This window comes from Patagioenas fasciata, chromosome 8 (genome assembly GCF_037038585.1).
Source record: "Patagioenas fasciata isolate bPatFas1 chromosome 8, bPatFas1.hap1, whole genome shotgun sequence".
Taxonomy (NCBI): domain Eukaryota; kingdom Metazoa; phylum Chordata; class Aves; order Columbiformes; family Columbidae; genus Patagioenas; species Patagioenas fasciata.
In genome coordinates, this window is record NC_092527.1 from 16799951 (window position 1) to 16823851 (window position 23901).

The following is a 23901-nucleotide window of genomic DNA, read 5'->3' on the forward strand; positions in this document are numbered from 1 at the left end:
TATATTTAATCTAAAACTTTAAAATGCTGAACTTGACAAGGTAGTTTTGAGTTAATTATGGTGAAAGGGGGTATCTTGTACTTCGGACACTGTGCTCTGAGAATTCAGTATGTCAGTACCTCAAAGACACGCTTTGGGATACGGTGTGTCTCCTTAGTTCTGCTTTTGTTCTTCGGGGACATCTCAGATTACTTCGGTCTATGTAACGTGACTGCCTTCATAAAGGTATTTGCATAGATTGGTTTTTCAGAACAGGCTGACAAATATGTGTGTTCTGTTCTTTAAAGCCATATCGAGTTGCTGCTCATCAAACAGTTTTAGTTACCTTTTGTAACTATCACAAGTGCTTTCAAGTAATAATGTCTTCAGTTTTCCTTTTTTAAAAGGGATAGGAATATCATATCTGATAACTGTTGTTTATACTTCTTTATTTTTCTTAAGCAAATTTTAAACGGTCATTTAAGCTCTCCTGTGTAAAATTGACCTTAAAAAGTAAACAGGCTACCTTTTTCCTACATTAAGATATTTTTATTATATAAAACCTGATCATTCTTGATGTACTCATCACTATTTGCATTTGAACATTTGAAAACATCTTGTGCTGCTTCCACAAGTCATTACATTTCACTTCAGAGTTTGCTTGCAGTCATTAAAAATATAGTAGTTTTTATATAGCCTGCATCTTTTTTTAAGTGCTGTTGTTGGGTGAAAATGGTAGGACCTTTAATCCTGAATCCTGAAAACTTTGAACATAAATATTTTCTCGGGGTGGGGAGGGTGGAAATCACAAAATACAAAAACAACATCAAAAAAACTCCCACAACACCGTAGTGTTGTATACAAACATCAGGATGTGGATTTTCTTATCCTTTTCAGATGTATTTTATTAATCTTCACTTAGTCTGGATAACAAGGAAAACTTGTAGAACTGTTTTATTTAATATACACTTGTCCCATCCCAACAGATGGGATGAGGGATGAGTTAACTCTAGACGCAACACGCACCCTGACTCAACAAATGAGACCAGGTGTGAGCTAACTCTCGGTTAATTCTGCATAGTTATGTGAAGTGAATGACAGACAATCACCTCCAGGGTCCAATTCAATTGTGAGTTTTACTAAAAGTACTTGTTGGAATATTGGTTACAGCGAATGGTGACTTGGCAAAAGTATAACAGAACTTATCAACACATTAACAGTGAAGGTCCTACTACGAGAGATATATTGGCAACCATCAGTAGCTATAATATGAAATTTAACCAGAAATAAACAGCAGAGCTTAAAGATGATGTTATCCTTATATGTTCAAAAGGAAAAGAGAGAAAGAGAGTGGTAGAGAGGGAAGGAAAACTAAGGCATAAGGGAGAGAGAAAGAGAGTAATATGTATATGGAAGAGACAAAGAAATGGGGGTATAGAAAAAAGGAGAGAAGGAAAGAGCAGAGAGAAAGGAAGAAATAGAAGAGTGAGGGATCCAGTCTCTTACGGCCCCACACTGTGTGTGATAGGACTTGTACGATGATGTATGGCCTCGGTGTTCCATGGTGAGGATTCTGGGGGCAGGAGCGCAGCATCCTCCACTGTCTGGTTCAGAATGAGGGTCCTCAGGGTGCTGGTATTCTCTTGGTGAGGCTGAGCTGGTATTCCCTTTGATGAGGCTGATAGGCTGGTATTCCCTACCTGTGCTGTTTTAGGTGAGCTTTTTATAGCTCCCAGAGTAGAGGAAAGTCTGAGGGGGGAAGTGGTGATTGCAGAAGAGGGACAGGAGATGGGGCTATGTGCCCTCCAGCACATCCTCCATCTCTGGTAGGTCAGCCGGCCTGATCTGTGGCTCCTTAGCTCATCAGCTCTTCATTGAAGGGTAGATCGCAGTTCCCCCTGCTCTGAATGTGTCATCTCCTGGCTGAATTAGTTTTCCCACAATGTTTTCAGCCATGATCCTTATCAATACAGAACAATACCAAGAATGAAGAAGTTACTTTGAAAGATTTTTTTTTTTTTTTAATTATCTGAAATTTTTTTCAGAATCACACAGGTATCTTGTGTTTCAGTGTTTTTGCTCTCAACCCCGGTATTAGTGTGGTACATATTTACTTTGTACCGAGTGAAAACTTTTTAGCACAGCCTGTTTTGATAGGACAAGGGGTAATGGATTTAATCTGAAAGAGGGGAGATTCAGGTTAAACATGAGGAAGAAATTATTTACAATGAAGGTGGTAGAATGCTGGCCCAGGTTGCCTAGAGAGGTGGTGGATGCCCCATCCCTGGAGACATTCAAGGTCAGGCTGGACCTGGGTTTGAGCAGCTTGATGTGGTTGAAGATGTTCCTGCTCAGCGCAGAGGGATTGGTCTAGATAGGTCTTGAAGGTCCCTTCTAACCCAAACTATTCTCTGAGCAAAAAGCAAATGAATTTTTAGAATAATTTCGAGTTTGTAAAGTTTAATGTGCATTGAGCAGAGCTTTGTGTCTTTGACAGCAGGCAACAGAATATTTTGTGACAGTCTCTATGGTATATAATGAAATGTTCCCTTATAATTTTAATTTATAGCAGTGCATTAGATCCTGGTCCTTGTCCCCACAAAGTGAGTAGAAATTTAAACTTTGAGAATTAAGACTGTATAGGAAGATTGAGCTATGGCTCCACGGAAATCATTGTCTACTTTGGAAATCACACTTCTTTAGAAAAATCATTGTCTTAGTGAAGAAATTTAAAATATTTGTTAGTCGGACATCTTCCTCTGAAAATTTCACTTTATTGTCAATCCAACTGGACTGGAAAGGTTAAAGAGATATACTAGAAGACAGGAATGATAGCTCAACCTGACATACTGTCAGCCTATTCCAAATCTCATTATCTAACTACATATTCCAACTGTAACCACTTTTTTCAGTTGTGTTATGGGGATGTTTGAATGGATCTATAGACACAGATGATGTACCTGAAATGAAACAACCTGTGGTGCATTGCTTGTGTTAAAGTTCTGAGCTAATTTTTGTGACTGATGAATCAAATGAGCATTGTCCTTAGGATTTTGGCGTAGCTTTTTCTTTCATTTTTTGATGAGTTTTATGAGGGCTTTATTAGGTTGTTACTATATTAATTACTTTTGCCTATTTTTCATGAAAAAGTTATGTATGGTATTTAAAACCATATTTTGGTGTATAAAACCAGAAACATTCCTCTTTTTTTTTTTTTTTTTTTTCTCCATAGATACTACAACGTATTCCACTGAGCGATCTGAGCACTTTAAGCCATGCAAAGACAAGGATCTTGCATATTGTCTCAATGAAGGGGAATGCTTTGTGATTGAAACCTTAACAGGCTCACATAAACACTGCCGGTAAGTCATTTGCAAAGAAGTTGCGAAAAAAGTCTTCTGCCTAAGGGAGATAGTATTAGACAAAATACACTTTCAGACTTAAACCATTATAAAGCAGTGGAATTTGCCTGCAATTTGATTGCATACCTCACAGTTGGTTGGTTTTGTTTGTTTTTTGGTTTTTTTTAACTGGTTTGCAATATTTGTAAATACAAATATGGAAATACAAAAAGTGGCATTTTGATTACTTTTATAGATAAGAAAAATCTTCAATATTCTTTTATAATTCTATAAACAACTAAAGATTAATGTTTTGTTTTGGTTTTTTACATATTAAAATCTTATGTTCCTCTACCTACTAGAAGTGTTCCTCTATTTTGGGCACTCAAAATAGAGACTTGACGTTAGCTGCATGCACTGCTCATTGAAAGAGTTGTTCAGTTAGTAGTTTTAAGAATTAAGGTTTCTTAAGTTTAGTTACTGAAAGATAAAATGAACTGTAGTAGCCAGCTGAACTTGCAATATAGCTGTTGTACAGTTTTATGCTTTCAAACTTCTGGTAATATATGTGACCATCTTGAATGTACTTAGAATAATATCAGGAAAGAAAACCAGATCACCAAATATAATTATTCTAGGTGTAGTAGCCAGTATAAGGGGGTGATATGCAGTACTTTAACTTTGTCCTAAAAATGAGAACAAAAATATGCTGACCTATTCAAACAGCCTTTTCAATAGAAGTAGTTTGAAATAGTGACCTGTGCTTCCGATGTTTAATCTGCTCCTAAGAGACTGTATTTGGCAAACAGGTGTATCTAAGAGGCTTATATGCCCAAATTCTAAACTGAGTGTCTAAATGTGTAGATACATCTAATATAAACAATAAAAGGCTATAAGATACTCAGAAGCTTTCCTGAATGATTTGGGACTTAGGTTGCTAAATCTCACTGAAAGTAGGAAAAAAGTCATAAAATCATATGCGCCTGTTTTGGAAGTGGAAATTTATGCATTTAAAGATTGCTGAGAATCTCCTTATAATCAGAAGAATATTCTTCAGATTTTTATTTTTAAGACTGCTGGTAATTTTTTTCCCCACGTGATTGTAAATGCTTCAGTGACCATTCATTTCTCCTCTTCATTTTGTTTTCTTATGTTATGCTTATTAAATTAAATATTTTGAGTGTAAATAATGGAAAAATGATGAACTTTTCAGCTTCTGTCATAGAACTTTACAGGATTTTTTGTGGTGTTGTGTTTTTTTTTTTTTCTTCTCAAAGCATGTGTGTGATTTTTTTCAGTCTTAGAAGTATCACAAGCTGCAAACAAGGGAATTACATCACTCAAATACTTAATAATTTTTCATTGTCAGAATATTCAAACTAGATAAAACTGATACAGATTAATAGCAGGGAGAAATTTATATATACAAGATTTTTATTTAGCTGGTAAATTTAATAGCTAATTCTTTTGAACAAACTGTTTTAGTAAATTGCATGGATTACACTTTTAAATATCTGCAGAAGCATATATCATGAGGTCTGTCTTCTTTTGTTGTTGTTTGACTTTCAAGACCTTTCCTGTTATCTGCTTTTGCCAGATCCCTGTTTATTTCCTGTGATTCTAATGACACAGTCTGACTAATGGTTAGAAGCTTTTCTATCCAGGTTTTTCTCCTTAACTAAACAAACCAGAGTGTTTTCATTTGTTCCAGCCGGGTGAGAGTTTTCTTCACCACTTTCTCTTGTGTAATTCTTACATAGAGAAATACAGGTATCATTTGTGAGTCTGTTAGCTCCCCTCTGTAACAGATTTGCATTGCTTGTACAACTTTCAGGCATTGAAACATTCTCTGGGAATTAAACATCTGTTTATTCCAGTGGATACTTTGAAGTGTTCAACATGAAAAGACACGTATAAGGCAATAAAAATTCATATAGTAAGGGAAGACATTTTAAAATGTTACAAGGTGATTAAGCTAGTTATAATGCTTTGTTTGATTCTGTAAGGATCTTCAACACTGCAAGCAGCAGTTTGTTCAGAATCACTTCTATGATACGGACATATATGTCATTAATGAAGAGAAACAGTTTAATTTGACCTTAAAATTCTGTATGTCTGCTTTGGTAATAGACTATATGTCTCTTTTTTAGTGCCAGTGCTGCAGTGAGTGGCATGCAAGTGTTTTTCTATCTGTAGTTTAGAACAGTGCTCTGAAATAACAGTTGGAAGGCACATATATGGAAAAATACAATATTGATGTACTGTATTTGTCCTCTAACTGGGGGGGGGGGGCGGGGGGGAAGTAATTTTCCCTGAGAATGAGTTATGGAATTCCCATTGCAATTAAAAGAATCATTTGCATATGGGATTATGATGTCTTAGTGAAATGATACTTTGTTCTTAGAATCAGGCTGTATTATGTATTCTCATTGGGAGTTTGATTTTGCATATGTTCTGGGAACAGAGCACCAATTTACTGAAATGGGAATTTGCCATGTGGAACAGCTGCAGATAAAAGACCTTGATGTAGCAAAAAACTTTTGTCCCACTTTGTCACATTTAAAGAGTGTTATTAGATGATAAGCTTAGGTGGTTGTTCTTGTGTATACATATTTAAGGACAAATGCTAACGATTGTTAAAAATTATTTTATAGCAATTAATAAATATTAGAGTTATATCCTGGACTTCCTCTGTATCCTCATGAACCATACTGTCAGTGCAGTCTCAGCTGGCAGTTCAAGTGCGTTTCAGAGGTGACTAAATTCATCACTCTCTTGTTGGAGAGTAGGAGGATATGACCACGTGTCAAACTCCAGCAGTCAGTAATGACCTTGGCAGCTAGATGTTGTGAAGCATCGGCTCTGCAATTTTGTTCTATTTTGTGAGATACATGGCTTATCTAGTTTGAAGCTGTAGTTGTGGAGAGTGGGACTAACATGCATGCTTGGTAACAGGAGGTCATGTTGTGGGAGATCACTAGGAATACAGTAAATGCAGAGGTCTGAAGCAGCCCTGCTCATGCATCTTCCATTCATACCACCTACCCAGGAGGTATCCTGAAGTCATAGGATTTTTTTTTTTTTTTAGCTTAGTTTACAACTGGAGAAAAAAAAAAAAAAGAATGTTTATAGTTTCAAATTCTGTAATTTCATTTTCCATTGAACTTTTACATTTTACTTGCTGCCTCCCTGTGAAAATTTGCCTGGGGATGTAAACTGGCAGAGTTCTCCCAAATGGTTATGTAACAAACAAGTTACACCGGATGTTGTTCGTGATATTTTAAAGGTGTGACTTCAGTATTTATTTTTGTGAATGGTTTAACAACAGCTTGTTTTAAGGATAGGGTAGGGCAACAGTAGGGAATCTTCATATTTAGCTTTTCCATATGCTGAACTCTTTCCTGTGGCCTTAGTGAGAATTTAAGCAGAATAGTGAGGGGGCTTTTAGTTGTTATTTACACAAAACAAATCAAGTTCACAGTCAACACGGACACATTGACATTTCACTGGGTATTGCGTAATGCAGGCTTTAAATATAGAAGCTCAGGTTTTGCCTGTACAATTTTATTTCAAAGACTATCTCAGGGCATTCTGGGTTTTCATGATGGCTATGCTGAGGGTGTTGAGGGGGCAGGGGGGTTTGTTTGTTTGGGGTTTTTTGTGTATGTGTGTGGTTGTGGGTTTTTTTTTTTTCTTTTTTTTTTTTTTTTTTGGTAATTCTTCTATGTTTTTTTTTTTCCCTTTTAGTCCCTTCAGTTTCTTCTGATTACCCAGTTAGGATTGGAAAACACTGGATAAATGAATGGCTGAAACTTTTGAGGGGAGACGAGGCTTGCCCTGTTAAATTTACCTTCTGAAATAAGACATTGAGACTACTGTGTATTCACTGGAAATTTTGGCATTGGCAATGAACTTTAACATACTCTTTATGGATTTGCGTATGTTGGATGCAATATTCCTTTTGTCCTTTTTTTTTGTCCTTTTGTCCTTTATCCTGTCCTTCATCTCTCCTTCAGAAAGCAAGCAGTATAAAACCTGAATAAGTTTTATGACAATAGAGAGTGAAAGAATATTCTCTCAAATGCGTAGTAAACAAAACATAATTCCCAGTTAGCCAAATTACAGCAGGTTGTACAGATGCATCCGAAGGGCACTACTGTGGTTACTGTCCCAGAGTTCTCAGGTTTTGTAGGACACTCTACTTGTCATGCATCTATCTTGTCCTGAAGAACTTCGACCTTGGTGATCTTTCTCATTTTTACCTATAAAAATTTATATTTTCACACCTAGTTGATTAACAAATGATATCAGCAGTGCTGAGCTTTGTTTAAAATCTCTCTTGAGACCAGAAGTATTGAATTCCCTTGTAATGAAGGTCCAGTTTGTATGTTTATATGCTGACAGGTTTTATTGTGAGTCTTTTGCATAGTAGTAACTGTAATCCAGGCATAGCCCTTGCTGTCAGTAAAAGCAGGAGAAAGGAATCAAACAGGGTGGACTTTAGAACATCTCTGAGTATGTCATATGATACATGCACTTAACCATAAGATAAAAATCTATAAAGATAAGATCATTTCCCTGGTTTAGTTACATGGTGTGTTATCTAGGCTTTTGCAGTCTGACGTAGGTGTTTTAAAATGCCAGCTACCCCATTTTGTGTGTTCTCCCTATCTTTTATTACAGTGATGCTTTCCCGAAGCACTTCCAACATGTTACTAACGCAAACTCAGAAAATGATTTGCTATTTAATAGTATTGAATAAATGAAACACTTCATTCATGTCATAATATTACAAGGTTAGTTTCATCAAAAATAACCCATTTCCTTAAGCTGAGAATGTAACATACAACTACAAGAATTCTAAGAAGGAATAAAGCTGTGCTTAAAATTCAGGATACTTCCCATGTCAAGGGCAACCAACAGACCTCCTGTTGTGAAAATTATTGGCTTATGAGCATAGCCGTAGTATGTATCTAGATCATATTTGTGTAGTTGCACACACCATTAGCTGGAAATGCTGTCATTTCTACTTTCATGTTTACTTTAAAAAAGCTGAGGTGAGCTTGAAATACTACATTAGGTAGCAGTTGTTAAGCAGCTATATTTTAATATAGATATCACATTGTATTTCTATTGCATCACCTGCTTATTCACCAGTGGTTTTACTTATGACTGCCTTTAACAATGTGGTTGTTTCTATTAATCTGATATTTTGCTATAGGAATTCAATAATAACAAATAACTTTTAAATCTAGAGATTGAGTCTCCTAACATTCTCCCCTGGTGAAACAGTGCAAGAACATATTATTTGATATGCACACTAAACATGGCTCTATTGAATAGCACCCAAATCATGTTGTTATAGTCTAACATTCAGAAGACAGAGGTTCTTGAGAAAGTTTCTTGTTGAAGTACTTTAATTACTGATTAATTTTCACAATCTCAACACTCCATTTTACAGTGCTTTTTATTTACATGTTTTCTCCTGGATTATTGCAATTAGCAGATATTTACCTTCTTCAATCTTCTCTAAGTTCTGCAATAAAAAATACTTCAAGCTTGATGCAAATTAAAGTCTTAAGAAATTCAATTACTTTCAAATATCTGCAAAACTGAGTATTTTAATGCAGCAGTGTAACGGTGTGTATTTCAAACATCATGACAGACATTTCTCTCAATGTATTTATAGAAATTCACCCTTCAGCACATGCGTAAGTTTTTGAGAACTATGGTATTTTCTTACTGTTTTTCCTGTTCACATAGTATCATTCCTTCAAGAAGCACTGTGCACCAGATAAGTCAGTGGCAAAACATCTAATGTCATTTATCCCTCATAAACAATTTCTGAAAATAAGTTTCTATTAGTTGTCTTATTTGAGGCAGGATAAACTAATTTCATGGTAAAAAGAAATGCAGAAAAAGATAAAGCTTTCTATTTAGTGATAGATTTAGGTTTCTATTGGCATGCTATAGTCTATCTTCATAGTATTTTGGATTTTATTTGCTTTCTACAGAACACCTTGAACAGGCCACATTTTCTAATAATTTTCTTTTGAAAAACTTCGATTACTAACCAGTATAATTTCCTGGTTCCATTTCCATCTTCTGAAGTAATGAAGTTTACACTTCTGCCTCATGTTATGATGAAGGTGCACTTCTCCAGTTAGAGCAATAAGGTAAAAGCCATGATACACATAGAACGCATGTCCACACTAACTTAATTCACCGGTGATTCATCTGATTTAAGAAAATATCCACAAAACCAAAATCAAATTTGTAGTCCATTTCATCTTGTTTGAAATACTTACTCAAATTAATATTTTTGAAGGAGTTTGAGGAAGAAGAAATAAAGGAGAAATTGCATAGCTAGGCATCTAAAGTTAATTTTGAAGCTTAAGAGAATCCATCTATTTTAAACTTACTTCAACATAGAGAACCTAGAAACTGAGGAATTATTTTCTCTTTCCCAGAATACTAAAAGACTGATGTAAATCCATTTTCAGTTAACATAAAGTATGGGAAGACATAGTTACAGGCTTAACACATCCTTCTGCCTACTTTTATTTTTTAAGCCACAGATTTTTATTTCACAGACAATAGCTGTCAAACACTGTTAATTCTTTCATTTACATATATACATAGTTATTTCCCTAATGTAAGAGAAGCATCAGTCCTTAGAACAATGAGCAATGTGAATGAAACAAAAATATTTCTGGAAGCTTGAATTATGATCTCTTTTGGAGCACTGGAAAATAAAAAGACACACTTCAGCTCCACTTACATTTGGCAAGATCCCTTCAGTAGGCTGAAGGAAGAGTTGGGCTATAACCTTGAATTTCAGCAGAGAGAAGTGAGAAATGCAGTTGCCAACTCAGCAGCTGAGGTAGCATTTTATTGATGCTGCTAATAATTATTGGATTTTTTGATTTGGCACCTAAGTGGGAGACTAAGAAGCAGTGGCGTGCTAGCATTTATTCTGCTGTCTCGCTACCAACAGTACCTAAAGCTGGTGGAACCATAGATTTTTATCACCACCTTTTCTTGTGCCTACACATTTCTGAACTGTGTCTTGTTAGGTTAGCAAGGCATCTTGATTGTGTAGCACATCTCCACTGGTAGACATGACTCAAATACAATCTATATAAAATATACACTTCCATTAAGATAATCTGTTAATGGAAGAAACTGCCTCTAAACAGTCTTAAATAAAGTTATGTGACTTGTGGAAAGCTATTACTTCAGTACATGCTGTCTGAAACTAAATACAAGATGCAGAGGTTTATTCTGAAAACTGGGAAAATATAAAATGGTAAAGTCCTTTTCTTGCAAAGGAATATTCCATTGATTTATAAGAATTAGGTTTCCAAAATCTGCCAGGGAAAAAAAAGATTGTATAGCTTTTACAGTACACACACAAAGTATTTGTAGAAAATAAAACCTTAAGTATGGGCACAAATATCAATGGCATATACTGCATCTGTCTTGAAGTTAATGTATGCAAATATTGTGCCATCAAACTCTGGTTTTAAATTAACTTGGAAATGAGTTAGGCTTTTTGTTGTTGTTCTTACCTCCCTTAGGCAAGACAGAATTTTTGAAGTGCGTAATGCAGACATCTGAAATCTCTCATTTAAATTCTCATCTCTGCCAGTGTCTTAAGTACACTGAAAGCAATAGCATTTCCAATCTAACCCTACCTGCAGACATTCTCCCAGAAGATCTATTGGAAAATGTCTTGCTAGGAGAAGAAATAAACTCTGGACAATTGAGTCATTTAAATAGAAACAAATGTCAACTATATCAAAATGTGAACTTTAATCCACCAATACTCTAGATTAATCTAGATGAGATGAACAAATAAAAACACCTGTGTCTTCTGCCCCTCACTCTGTAAAGAAAGCCCTTCATACTATCTCAAATAGGAAAAGAGAAAGTGAGGCAAAATTGTGTGGATTCTGTACTGTTATGAAAACTGAGGTATCTAAGATTAGACAGGCATGTAAACTGTCGTATACGAGTTATGTTAGAGAGATTAAATATTCTGGTTCCTATCCTGTACACATTACTGCAGTGTTAAGGACTGAATGGATCATTTAATTGTTAAACAAGTTCCTGGAAGTTAGCCCAGTGCAGACAAGGATGAAGTCTTTGAGATACCTGTGAACAGCATCTAATAAGAAGCAGATTTATATAAAGTACATTCAGAGATATCTCCAGACTGTTGTAATGAAACATCCTTTGGACTGTATTTGTACCTTATCAGCCACTTTGCTAGATAGTAAACTGCTGTTATTACAGGAATTATGTTCTTGAAGAGGACTAGTGTCAGAAGCTTAGAGTAATAACTTCTACTTGAATCAGCGTACAAATTTGAGGTCAAACTCCAGGCTGCTTAAGACAGTTGCGATGTACCAATGATATTTTGTTAATTGCATTATTAAAGTATAAAGGATATATGACAGAGAGATGCAGAATTCAGAGGTTATCTCTGGAATTACTTCTGAAGGACGAGTTAAAAACAGGCTAAAGTTATTGTTTGCCTGTTTTGCAGTCTGGATTATTATGGTAGTCATCGTTGGTACTTATTATCAATAAACAGTAGAGGAAAGCATTTTTGCTGGATGTCAAGCTTGCTCAAAGAACAGAGAGGGATCTGTTACTGCCTTTAAATGTTGTTTCTTTTAACTCTTTTGAACTTGCAAATAATGGAAGCAGTACAGACTTTTCAAACTTAAAAGCAACTATCTATCAATTTCTTCAAGATTTGCAAGCAAAAGGGATTTTGATCAACAGTGTTGGAGACTTTTAGAGTACTCTTTCTTGTTGTTTATTGTCTTTCCTATGTGGCATCTCAGATTTATGATATAACTTAGATGCACAGTTAGGATGGGACAAAGTGAGATCTGAAGGGAATACAGTTTTTGAGGATTCATACAGGGATACTATTTCAGTAAATAAGGAAGTAAAATTCTTCTTGTGTTTTGGATTTTTTGTTGTTGTTTTTTTGATTGTTTGTTTGTTTGGGTTTGTTTGGTTTGTGGTTTGTTGTTTTTTTTTTTTGTTTGCTTGTTTGTTTGTTTGTTTTTCCCCAACAAGTTCAATCTATAGTAGCCAATTTAGAGACAAAACCCATTAAGATCATCTTTGTTCAGAAACTTTTCCATTACTTATATTTTAGATAGTGTCTGTTATAGTCTAGGGCAGAATGCTCTTAAAGGAATATTTTTATACTGATACATTTCAATACATTTAAAATATAAAATTTACATGCATATAATTTTTCCAATGCCTTGCTAGGCAATCATTATATTTAATTAATTATTTAAATGGCTTTATATCATGGGATAACAGAGAAACACACCATAAAATATAGAATATTGCAGAAAACAAATTTCTGATACGTGCAATTTGATGTAATATTACTGCTGTTGAAGAAGATGTTTTTAAGGCCATGATATGACTGTATATATGGTTTTATTGTTTACTCCTCACCATGCAATTGTCAGAGTAACTTCTAAACAGGATTTGTTGCTTCCTGAAACTAAGATTTTGTACCCTTCTAAAAGTTAAACAGTCATAATTGCTCTTGCATATACTTAATTATGTCCTAGATTGATGTCAGTAGGAATACTAGAGTGAATGAAATTTGAAATTTCCCTTGTGCGTTATAATAGAGTATATTTTGAATAATTAGTTTAAATAAAGTGATAGATGTTACAACTGCCTACACTTTTCTTTCTGTGAACAGCTCTGTTCTGCCTAGTTGTGGTAATTTTGGTTATAAGTGATTTCTGCATATTTGGTTATGAGTAACCATCCATTCTTCTCTCTTCTCTTTATGTTCTTAATTTCACATGTAAAGAAGGAACTTGAAGAACAGTAGCTAGGATAATTAGACTTAAAGTGATCTCCTACCATTTCTTGCTGCCTTATGGCCCGAAAATCAGAAATTTGATATTAAAATTGTCCAACATAAAGGTAAAATAAAATATTAGTAGTAATTTTAGGGGAGTAGGGATCTGGAGAAAACTTCTCTCAGAAAATTTTTTACTTTGCAGAAAATCAAAACAAACTCCAGAGGTTTGATATGTTTTTAGTTATGCTATGCATTTTGTACTTGTTTTTGCAAGATGTTCTTTTTCTCTTCAGTTCTGTCATCTTTGGTAGATGGCTAGCAGAATCATAGAAAACTGGACTCAAAAAATATCTGGGAATGTCATTCATGGTCATACAAAGGCAGCGAAATTCTGACATATCTTTGTCTAATCTGCTCTGAAAGACCTCTCAGATTGGAGATTTTATAATGTTCCCAGGTGATACATTTGGGTGATCCTTTTGTCTTTCCACTGGGAGGATTTTTCTGAGGTCCAGTATAATGCATTTTAGCAGAAGTTCAAGCCTATTACTACTTGTTCTGTTCAGCATGGAAACGTTACCAATATCTTTGAAACTTCTTTTTACAGCTTACTTAAATTTGTCATTTAATCCGCCTTTCTGGAGGATAGCTTTCCAGTCATATCTCAAAAGTGATGCTTTTCAGATCTTGAATTCTGGGCTTACAAAGTTTAGGTTATGAGAATGGTTTTACAAAGGAGTTTGTATCACTTCTGATGCAAAAGATGAAGACGACCGATTCGATCTTGTTAGTTGCTGTGGGCTGTATCCATGCAGGTTGGTCATGTAGGTATTAAACTTCTGCTTTCCAATCATATCACAAAAATCGTTTTGAATTAACACTGTCTTTGCAGTTTAGGATCAGCTGATGCTTTTGGAGTCACTCAGATGGCTAGTCTGCACAAAAATGCTTATTAATAGGGCGAAAAAAACTTTGCATTCTCTAAAATATTTCACATTGGAATGCTAAAAATAATAAAGATCAGTTGAAAAATGACTGCAAGCAAGAAAATGTTTCAGAAAATTTTATTCAAGAGCTCTTGGGAATCAGTTTTATTTTCTCAAATAAAATTATCTTAAGTGAAAATTTGAGTTTATTTAATCCATTTCAGCTTCTATATAGTGAACAGGCTTTTTTGTTTCCCTCTCCCTCCCCCAATACTTCTTTTGGAACTGAAATTTTGTTTTGGTTTGGTTTTTGTAGAAGAAAAACATTGTGATAGTTACTTAAAACTCAGTGGTGACTGTAATGCCACTGACTGTATTTTTATAATGGAACTCAAAAACATCAAACTTTCAAATTCCATTTGTACCTGATAGGCACGACAAGTTCTTCTGCACACTGTTTATTACTAAAACATTTCATCTGTGTAAAAAAACTGTTGTACAAAAGACAGAATCAAAATACTGCCCTTTTCTAACTTCTCACTAAACTCTTAAAGCACAGAGATGTTTAATGATGATTCCAAGGTACTGTGTATGGATTTTTTCTTCCCTCCAAATTTATATTAGCCATAGGAGATGACCTGCTACACATGTTGCTCATCTGTTGTTCTCCAAGGTGATTATCCCTGGAGCAAATGTGTAACCTCCTGTTATATTTTAAATATCCATTAACATATAATAAGGTCCCATTGGAAGCAAACCTGACAATCCCCACATATCCTGAAATCCTATTCTCTGTTGCATAGCTTAGCATACTGCTTATGATCTGTGAATGTGCTTTGCTGGAACTTGTACCCAACCTTGTAATTCAGCAAGCTGGAACAAAATAGGTCAGTGTATACACTATGGATGTTTAACATCTGTCAGAAAATCCTTATGGTGTAAGGTCATTACTATGTCTACTGAAAAGTAGCATAAGACTCAGCAGAGCCATAATATTTTATTGAACACGTATATCTAAAATCTCTGAAGAACATTGCAACCAAAATAATTTTAATTATGCCTTTGTTTTTATTAGCAGTGATTGTTAAATATGAAATCTAGCTTTAAAGTGCTGCTTTTAAACTCTGTATTTCGAACATATCACTGAATGTTTGCTTTTTTATTTTACTCTTGTAGAAAGGTGTAAAGGAAGCGCTAGATGTTAAATATAAATTGATTATTAAATCGTCATGTTCTTCTAGGAAGACAACTGAACCTGAACAAAAATTTGGACTGAGTTGTAGTATTTACTGCTGTCTTAGCTTGGAAACAAATGCAAATAGAAAATTCAATGTTGCTGCACAGATTATTGCATTTTTAATCATTGTCTTCTGCTGATGATAGATGTGAAAGGAAATATATCCTGACCTCATCAGGTTGCTGATGTATGTTGCTTTCTGCATACCTATGAGTCTGTATTTCTTAATATCCTTTATCCTCCTGGCAAGGACCTGCAAATGTTGCAGTTCCCTTCCTGAAAGCGCAGAGCCTGCACGGTTTGGAGGGCTGGAGCTGGTGTGTGAATTTTCTGCAATATTCAGATGGTTTTAGTAGTCCTGATCAAGGCCTTTTGACTCAGTGCTGGCACTGCAATAATACAGTAATAGGAGCAAGATTAAAATTGTCTACTAAATGATAAACTTTGACTACAGAATAAATCACCAGATTTCTTTTTACAATAAGCCAAAACTGAATTATTTTAATTAACCTTTACACCTTGAACGGAAATTACAACACTGTGATTAATTGCAGGGAAATGCAAAATTTACAAATTTAGTATTTGTTTTTCATTTTTTTGGTAAATATTTTTGTAAAAAGTTACGGTAACGTAAGTTAATAAAATATCATCATCAATACATGAAAACTCAAGATCTCCAATCACAATGTCTAGCTTCCATGATAATAATCTTTTTTAATTGCGGCAAAATATAATTAAACAAAGAAGGTTAGATAATACTAAAATTCCCTTATTAAAATGTCTTTAAGTGTGGATAATTTAAACACACCAGCATAGTCAAGGGATAACTTTGAATTTCATTTTGTATTGGATATTGTAGCAAAGTCTGTAGTTTCTGCTCTTTGGTTGAATAGTATCTGTGATATGAAAAAAAATATATTGCTTTTAAACAAATTGTGTCATCAAGAAAGAAGACTGGAGGTAAGGTATAGTTGTGTGTTTGGAGCAAAGAAAATCTTTAGTAAGGTAAGTTGTAAGACTTATTGGATGTTTTCTCCAAACCATGTGAGATTGTGTTTTATTTTTAATGAAACATGATGTGATTAAAAGCCTTTGTATTTTGATGGAAGCTAAGTTTATACATACGTGACAGAATTTGTCATCGTTGTAACTTAGGCTTAAAAGTGTCTGAAGACCCTTTTTCTAACTTCAGATTTAAACTGTAAGCTTATCTCATTATCTCTTCATGAGGCAACTGAATTCTCTGTGCAATATCTTTTTTTTGGATTATGTACTTGCCAGTTCTCTCACAGGAAGCATCCTGCTTGGAGTTCAGTTCTTCAATGACTGAATAAATCTCCAAACACGTTTCAAACTGAGCAGATAAATATCTTATAATTCAAGTACTAGCTAATTAGAAAGGCTGAACAGGTAATAGCTTCTTTCTTGGAATACAGTAGTACTTGGTGATTTTAGTGAATGTATAAGGTCTTTGCAACAGGCATTTTTATCTTTCCCTTTCCTATCCTATGATTCTTCATCCCAACTTCATGAAAAAGGGGAAAGAATATTTTTGTTGTTGTTTTTACAGAAAGTTTAGGGAGGAATTAGAAATTGAGTTAAGCTTCAGTTTGATTTTACTGGCCTCAGGAAGATTCGTGAAGGCAGGGTACATTTCTTTGGCCTCATTTCATACAAGAATATGTGAGGTTTTTTCTTCCATCCTTTCTTTTTGTTATTTTGATTATGAAATGTAAAAGCTCAATAAATTTGTTCATGAGGATGGACATGAGGTTTTCTGTAATCTTGTTAGGGCAATACTAACAAGAATCCCACTCGCTCCAGTGGGAAGAGTTAATTTCAAACATTGTCTTGCCAAATTTGTAGGAAAAGGTGGGCAACATTATCAGTAAAGACTCTAGTTGCTGGCTGAGGGGCATGGTTAGGGCAGTAGAGTGACTATCTGTTGATCATCTTTGAGGACTCCAAAAGAAAAGCTGGAGAATGAGAAATTTATTGAGTTATTATACAGAGAACATGGGAAACATAAATTAGAGTGTTATGAATTAATAAGTGAACAATTATTAAATAAACCTAGCTGCCTAAATATAGAGGATTTTGTATTCAAGCACCATCAAAGGCTTTGTGTGCTCAGGAAATTACACATAAGGGAATGCTGTCAATAAATCTGTGGTGCTACTTTTATGCTAAGTAGTTTCTGTGTCTGTATGACTCGCTAATCAAAAAGCAGTGCAGGAATCATTGGAACTTTATATTACTGCATTGTCCAGGGCATATATATTTTTTGTCTTATTAGAACAATGGTCCATTCATTTTAGAAATCATTCAGCATGTTGCAAAATCTTTCAGCTACTACATACATTAAGTCAGCAGCGGCAGAACATGACATAGCAGCTGGTCTGGCAGAGTATGTATCAATGATAATTCAATCATCAGTTTGGTCTTCAACACCAAAGATGGGCTCTGAGACCCTCGGAGCCTGGGGCTAGAGAACCATGGCTGCACAAACGATAAACTCCCAGTCATTCCTGAACTGATGCAGAATTTGCTGCTCCAGCTAGATATCTGTAATTTGATAGGGCCTGATAGGATTCATCAGGGGGTACTCAAAGAGCTGGCTGATGTCATAGCAAGACGTCTCCCTGATTTTTCAACACTCCTGGGAGCCTGGAGAGGTTCCAGTTGGCTGGAAGCTGGCAAACATTGTCCCAGTCTTCAAGAAGGGCAACAGGGATGACCCTGGCAACTACAGGCCTGTCAGTCTCACTTCTGTGCCTGGCAAAATCATGGAGAAGATTATTCTGTGAGTTATTGAAAAACACCTGAATGACAATGCAGTCGTTGGTCCCAGGCAGCATGGGTTCATGGGAGGAAAGTCTTGCTTAACAAACTTAGTTTTATTCTATGGCAAGGTTACCCAACCAGTTGACCAGGGAAAAGACTGTCCATGTGATCTTTTTAGATTTCAGTAAAGCCTTTGATACTGCCTCTCACAGTGTTCTACTGGACAAGATGTCCAGCATACAGCCAGGTAAACACACAGTGCAGTGGGTGGGCAATTGGCTGACAGGTTGGGTTCAAATCGATCTAGCAAATGGGGTTATGTCGGGATGGTGACCAGTCACTTGTGGGGTTCCACAGGAATCCATCTTAGGGCCAGCACTCTTCAATGTCTTCATAAATGACTTGGACACAGGACTTGAATAAATGCTGATGACACAAAAATGGAAGGAGCTGTTGACACTCACAAGAGAAGAGAGTTTCTGCAGAAGCATCTGGACAAATCAGAGAACTGGGCGATCACCAACAGCACGACATTTAACAAGGGCAAGTGCCAGATTTTGCACCTGGAACACAGCAACCCTGGCTGTACGTACAGACTGGGGGACGAGATGCTGGAAAGCAGCGCTGCAGAAGGGGACCTGGTCAACAGCAAGTTGAACATGAGCCAACAGTGTGCTTTGCAACCAAAAGGGCCAACCATGTCCTGGGATGCATCAACACAGCATTGCCAGCCAGGCGAGGGAGGTGTTTGTCCCACTCTACTCTGCACTGAGGTGGCCTCACCTGGAGCACTGTGTGCAGTTCTGGGTACCACAGGATAAAAAAAGATATAAAGATACTGGAGAGTGTCTAGAAGAGGTCTACGAAGCTGGTGAAGGGTTTGGAGAAGAAGCCGTATGAGAAGTGGCTGAAGTCACTGCGTTTGTTTAGACTGGAGGAGACTGAGGGAAGTCCTCATCATGGTCTACAGCTTCCTCACAAGGGGAGAAGAGGCAGGCTCTGATCTCTCTTTGCCAACATTAATTTACACAGTTAGAAAAACTGCTGAAGAACAATGCCAAATAACTAGGAAAGATGGCTTCTTTTAGCATATTAGTCTGTCCTGTTGAAAAGTAAAAAAACAATATAACAAAATAAAATAAAATTAAATTAGTGGCTTGGACAAAGGCAGGTACTTAAAATTGAAGACAGGTTATTACTGGCTGGCTTTCTTATTTAAGGACAGAAACACCATTTATGTGTCACTTATGATGATTTTTTAAAAAATTTCACACAAGAATGGCAAAGAACATAATTCTGTTCTAAAATAGCTTAAAATTAGTATGTTATTTCTGAGAAGAGTAAGCCTTTAGTGGAACGTTCTCACACCTAGGAACAAATCACAGTTTTATTCTGAGATCTGCTGCTCTTCTCAAAGAAATGAATCATCGAGGTATCTGATTAACTGCCTTCCACTCGGGTAACAAAGGCCATCTTGCTGTAGAGAGAAGGTGGCCAATATGAGCTACTATCTGATAGAGGTGAATTAAAAGGCCAAGTGAAGCCAACCATAAGTGTTAATAAAGACTATGCTATTAGATTTAACAGATAGGGCCATCCTTGGGAGTCTTGTATCTATAAGAGGATTCACCAGTTTCTGCATTGCAGCCCAGTACAACTTCATTTTCTTCATAATTTCTAACGCAGTTATTTGTCTCTCTACATTCCTTGTGAAGAAGAGTTAGTGTTTCAGTTTACACAGCTTGTCAGCTAGTCTAGAAGATGAATCTGAGTAAATGTAGTGCTATTGATTACTGCTGTTTTATTGTTGCTGTTTTTAAAGTAGAAATCAGTGATGGAAGTTCTATGGGAAGTTCATGACAAGTGAACCTTTGTGATTAATCATTTACAGACTGATGTAACACTTAACTCAGGAGAAATGTGTTTGTCTGGGGGCGGGGGAGGTGGGGAGGGAAGCAGGAAAGACAGTGCCCGGCTGCTGGCAGAAGAAATTTGCTAGTGGTGAATATGCCAAGCCATTGCTTTGGGGCATGCTGATGTAAATCTCCTAAGGCAAAGATCAAACTTCATCTAAGTCATGATGCTGATGTATTTAACATTTAGCCTTGTGGAGTTTTCTAGCTTTTGAGTTAGAATTCCAAAAAACATGGTTATGATGTGTGAGACACAGAAATTGGCCCTGCTGTCTTTTATAGAAAAGATGCCTGAATAAAAATTGAGAGATTTTCAAAAGTAAGAAAGAAACACATCTACATGGATTCTTAGACACTTTGCATAAGCAGTTTTTTAGCATTTCTTTTTAATACAAACAAAAGCGTGCATGAAAAATTATTTACAAATCCAATGCTGTTAAATATAAAATTAAACCTAAAATTATTAATAAAAAATAAATGATGACTCTTTTAGAGTTTAAAATTATGAATTATATGGAGTCTTCTAGAGTAATTGTAATAGCACATTCTGTTTTATTAGTGATTGAGGAACAAGGCAAATATCTCCTCTTCCCTAGCCACTGTACCTCTGAGCATTATATTTACATGTGGGTGCATCTTTATTAGATTTTAAACCTGACTTTGGAGCAAGAGGATGAATATTTTAGAGAAATGTACCAGTTTAAGGGAGAGAACACTTTCCATAGATGCAAGAGCTCTTTCCTGCTTGGGAGCAGAGTTATAGTAACCTGTGAAACTGAATTGAGTGTATATCTAGTAGATCAGCTCCTGTATGTCTTTTTTAGGTTTCTTGCTTCTGTGTCTAGCATCTGCTAGATTGATTTTGCAAAATCATTTGCACCCCAAAATTACAAAGAGTTAGTTTACAATCAAAGTTTTGGACATAAAAATTAACTAAAGTTTACTGATCTGATGCTATACTTAACTAGGTTCATTCAGTGTCCAACTCCACCTCATCTCCTCTGCAGAGAATGCCTGACTAAAGGAACTTTCCTTGACCTAGCTACTGTGCCGATTGAGAAGGATCCATCTTTGTTCACAGCTCTCTTTCTGTTCTTTCATTCAATAGGGATGAAGGTTTTAAAACAGAGCTCTTAGTCTGATAGGAATGACTGTGCCATACCTCTTGTGTTGTCTTTGAGAGTGTGAGAGTGTCTTGTTTGAAAGAACTATTTGCTGTATGTATTTTGAAAACTGTTACATGTTGTAAACCATTTCTGATTAGAATAATTCTTTGAAAATAGATTTTTGTATGTTCATGTTCTTTGCTAGTAGCTCCTCATAGAGTTCATGTTTCACATTTATAACCCAGATTAAAAATTTGATATCAAGAATGCTTCTTTTCAAACCACTCAGATTTTATAATTTTGAATTGATGACGTTAGAGGTGACATATGACCAGATATCCTGTTACTTAGCTTTAACAGTAATTAAAGCTTAACTTCCTTGAAAACTTGAATTCATGTCAAAAGCTAACAGCATGGGTTCAGTCAGTTGGTGGTTTGCTGCTGGTGCTGCATTAGTAGGGGGATCAGCATCTGACATCAACCGATAATTAGCACTTACTTCTTTGACTTTCTTAGATATTCATGTAGATTGTCTTTCTTTAGGCACAATGATTTCTTCTCACACTTTAGAAGAAAAATCAGAAACAAAGTATGCTAATTTGGCTATAATAATCAGTTATTCTAAACCATGCCTTTTTAAAACATCTTAGTCAAGTTGAAGATATTTTTGTTTTTGTCTGTATCTAACTTAAAGCCAAATGCAGCCTGGCATCTACATTGAAGTAGTGACACAAGCTAGAACTGGAGGCAATCACAAGAAACTTTCCTCAGGACAAAACCAATTCCACGAAAAGACATAATATGTAGTAGGGGGTGTGTGTCTTTATGTAAATTTTGTTATCCATAAATCCAAAATAATATGATGCCAGTTCTTTGAAATCTCGACTGGAATTAATCATTAATCCATTGGGAAGAAAATACTGAAAGCAAAGGTTTCTTGAAGCGCTATGGAAGGTGTAAGTACTTGCTAGAACACACTAATGTGCAAAAGAATACACTCTACCTATGCATGCAAGATGCAGCTATGACATGTTTCAAAACCAAGCCTTCAAAACGTACAGGCAACATTTACTAAGAAAAAAACAAACAAACAAAAACAAAACTTGTTAGGCTAGGAAGAGTAAAATGTTCAATATAGGGAAGAATAATAAAGAATTTTCTTGAGGAAAGGAAGTATGATAGCACCACTCGAGGACAGTACTTTCTACTGAAGTTGTCTGCAGCTTTATGGAATATAAAAGCTTATTGATTGTATTCAGTAACCCTTTGTGATAATGTCACTTTAATTTGGGGAGAGTAATTGGTTAAGAAAATGTACATGTTTGTGATTGCAAGGTGGGGCTAAGCAAATGGGATAAAAGAACATTTAGGAAACAGCAACAACAACTAGAATTTGACGTGTTTTTTCTGTATATACAACTAAAATATCACAGAAGGAGAAGCAAAGATACTCTCTTTTGGAAAGAACTACCAAGTTCTTGTAGCAGTTGTTTTTGAATGCTCAGTCCTGAGCAGTCTATGATGGAACAGTAATGACTTTTACAGCATTGGGAATGTTTAGTACACTACACTATGAATATTTTTATTTCTACCTCATTTTTGTAAGTAGTGCATAGTAGAATATTCCTGAATACAAGAAAATGGATGGCATAGTGGTGATATATGCAACGGATTAGTAAAAAACAGACTGTATGAATTTAAAATGAAGTGCACAGTTAATTCATTATGTATGATGGATAGCTATAATATTTGCAGAGATGAAGTTTCTAGTAAATCCTATTATGTGTCGAATTTTGAGCATCAAGGTGTTCATGGTCTCCAGAGGGACTTTGTTGTACTTTCTTTCCTTGTGTAGCCTGATGATTTTGTAGACATAAATCAGAAACAAGATGCCACATACTGACAGAAATGAATTTATTTGGATATTGCTGCAGAATTATTCCAAATGTTCTGTTTTCTTGAGTTAGCAGGAAAACACTGCTGCATCTATTAGCTGCATTTGCTAATTTTTTCATAGTTTCCAAGGAAAAGAAGTTTATCTGTTTTGGGTTCTCCCCTCCAACCTTGCCCCAGCTCCCAGTTATTTGCAAGCAATAATCACATTAAGTATTTGATGAAATGAAACAGATCACACATCCGTCTCTCTAGTCCAAAGTGCTCTCCTCCTGTTTAAATGTTAATTTTGGCTTGTTCATCTGGTATTTTTTTAGAGGTATCTAGTATTAATCTCAGGCTCACCACAGCACAAACAGATTTACTCTTTATCTTTTAACTATTTGTTCTGTTAAATCCCTTTCTGAAGTAGATCCTGGCACTGCATCCGTACAGCCATAGTGTTCGCAGGGTCTAAAGGGAAAAATGGTCACTGTATCCTGGATGCAGCAGTTTCACCCCAAATATTTCTTGTTCCTGTGTTTATGCTGTATATTACACAACATTGGTTATACCCCTTTCTTTGCAAAAGCCTGTGCTCCTGCAGAGATTAATCAAAATTCCTGCCTGTCTCAAAAATAATTAAAAAATTAAAAAATAAAAAAAGGAAAAAATTACATTGAAGCATCTGAGAGATTTTGATGAATTGTACTAGGAGTAGGACTTCGGGGAGAATGGAGCCGGTAGGGTCAGGTGGTGGTGTCTTATCCTCAGCTGTGTTCTCCCAAGCACATCTCCCAGGAATGACACAAACCCACTCATACAAACATTTCCAGAATCAGGATTTGTGAAAGTAAACATTTTTACTCATGGAAATGGGATGCCGG

At 35.7% G+C, this 23901-nt stretch overlaps 1 protein-coding gene across 3 annotated transcripts in view; it reads left to right on the forward strand.

Moving 5' to 3' along the window:
* The window catches only part of NRG3 (neuregulin 3), a 395896-nt gene that overhangs the window by 161904 nt on the left and 210091 nt on the right, over positions 1-23901 (forward strand). For all 3 annotated transcript variants that reach the window (XM_065843806.2, XM_071811759.1, XM_065843805.2), the window contains exon 2: positions 3212-3341. In XM_065843806.2, the coding sequence (XP_065699878.1) occupies positions 3212-3341 (130 nt within the window). The remainder of the gene's footprint in view (positions 1-3211; positions 3342-23901) is intronic.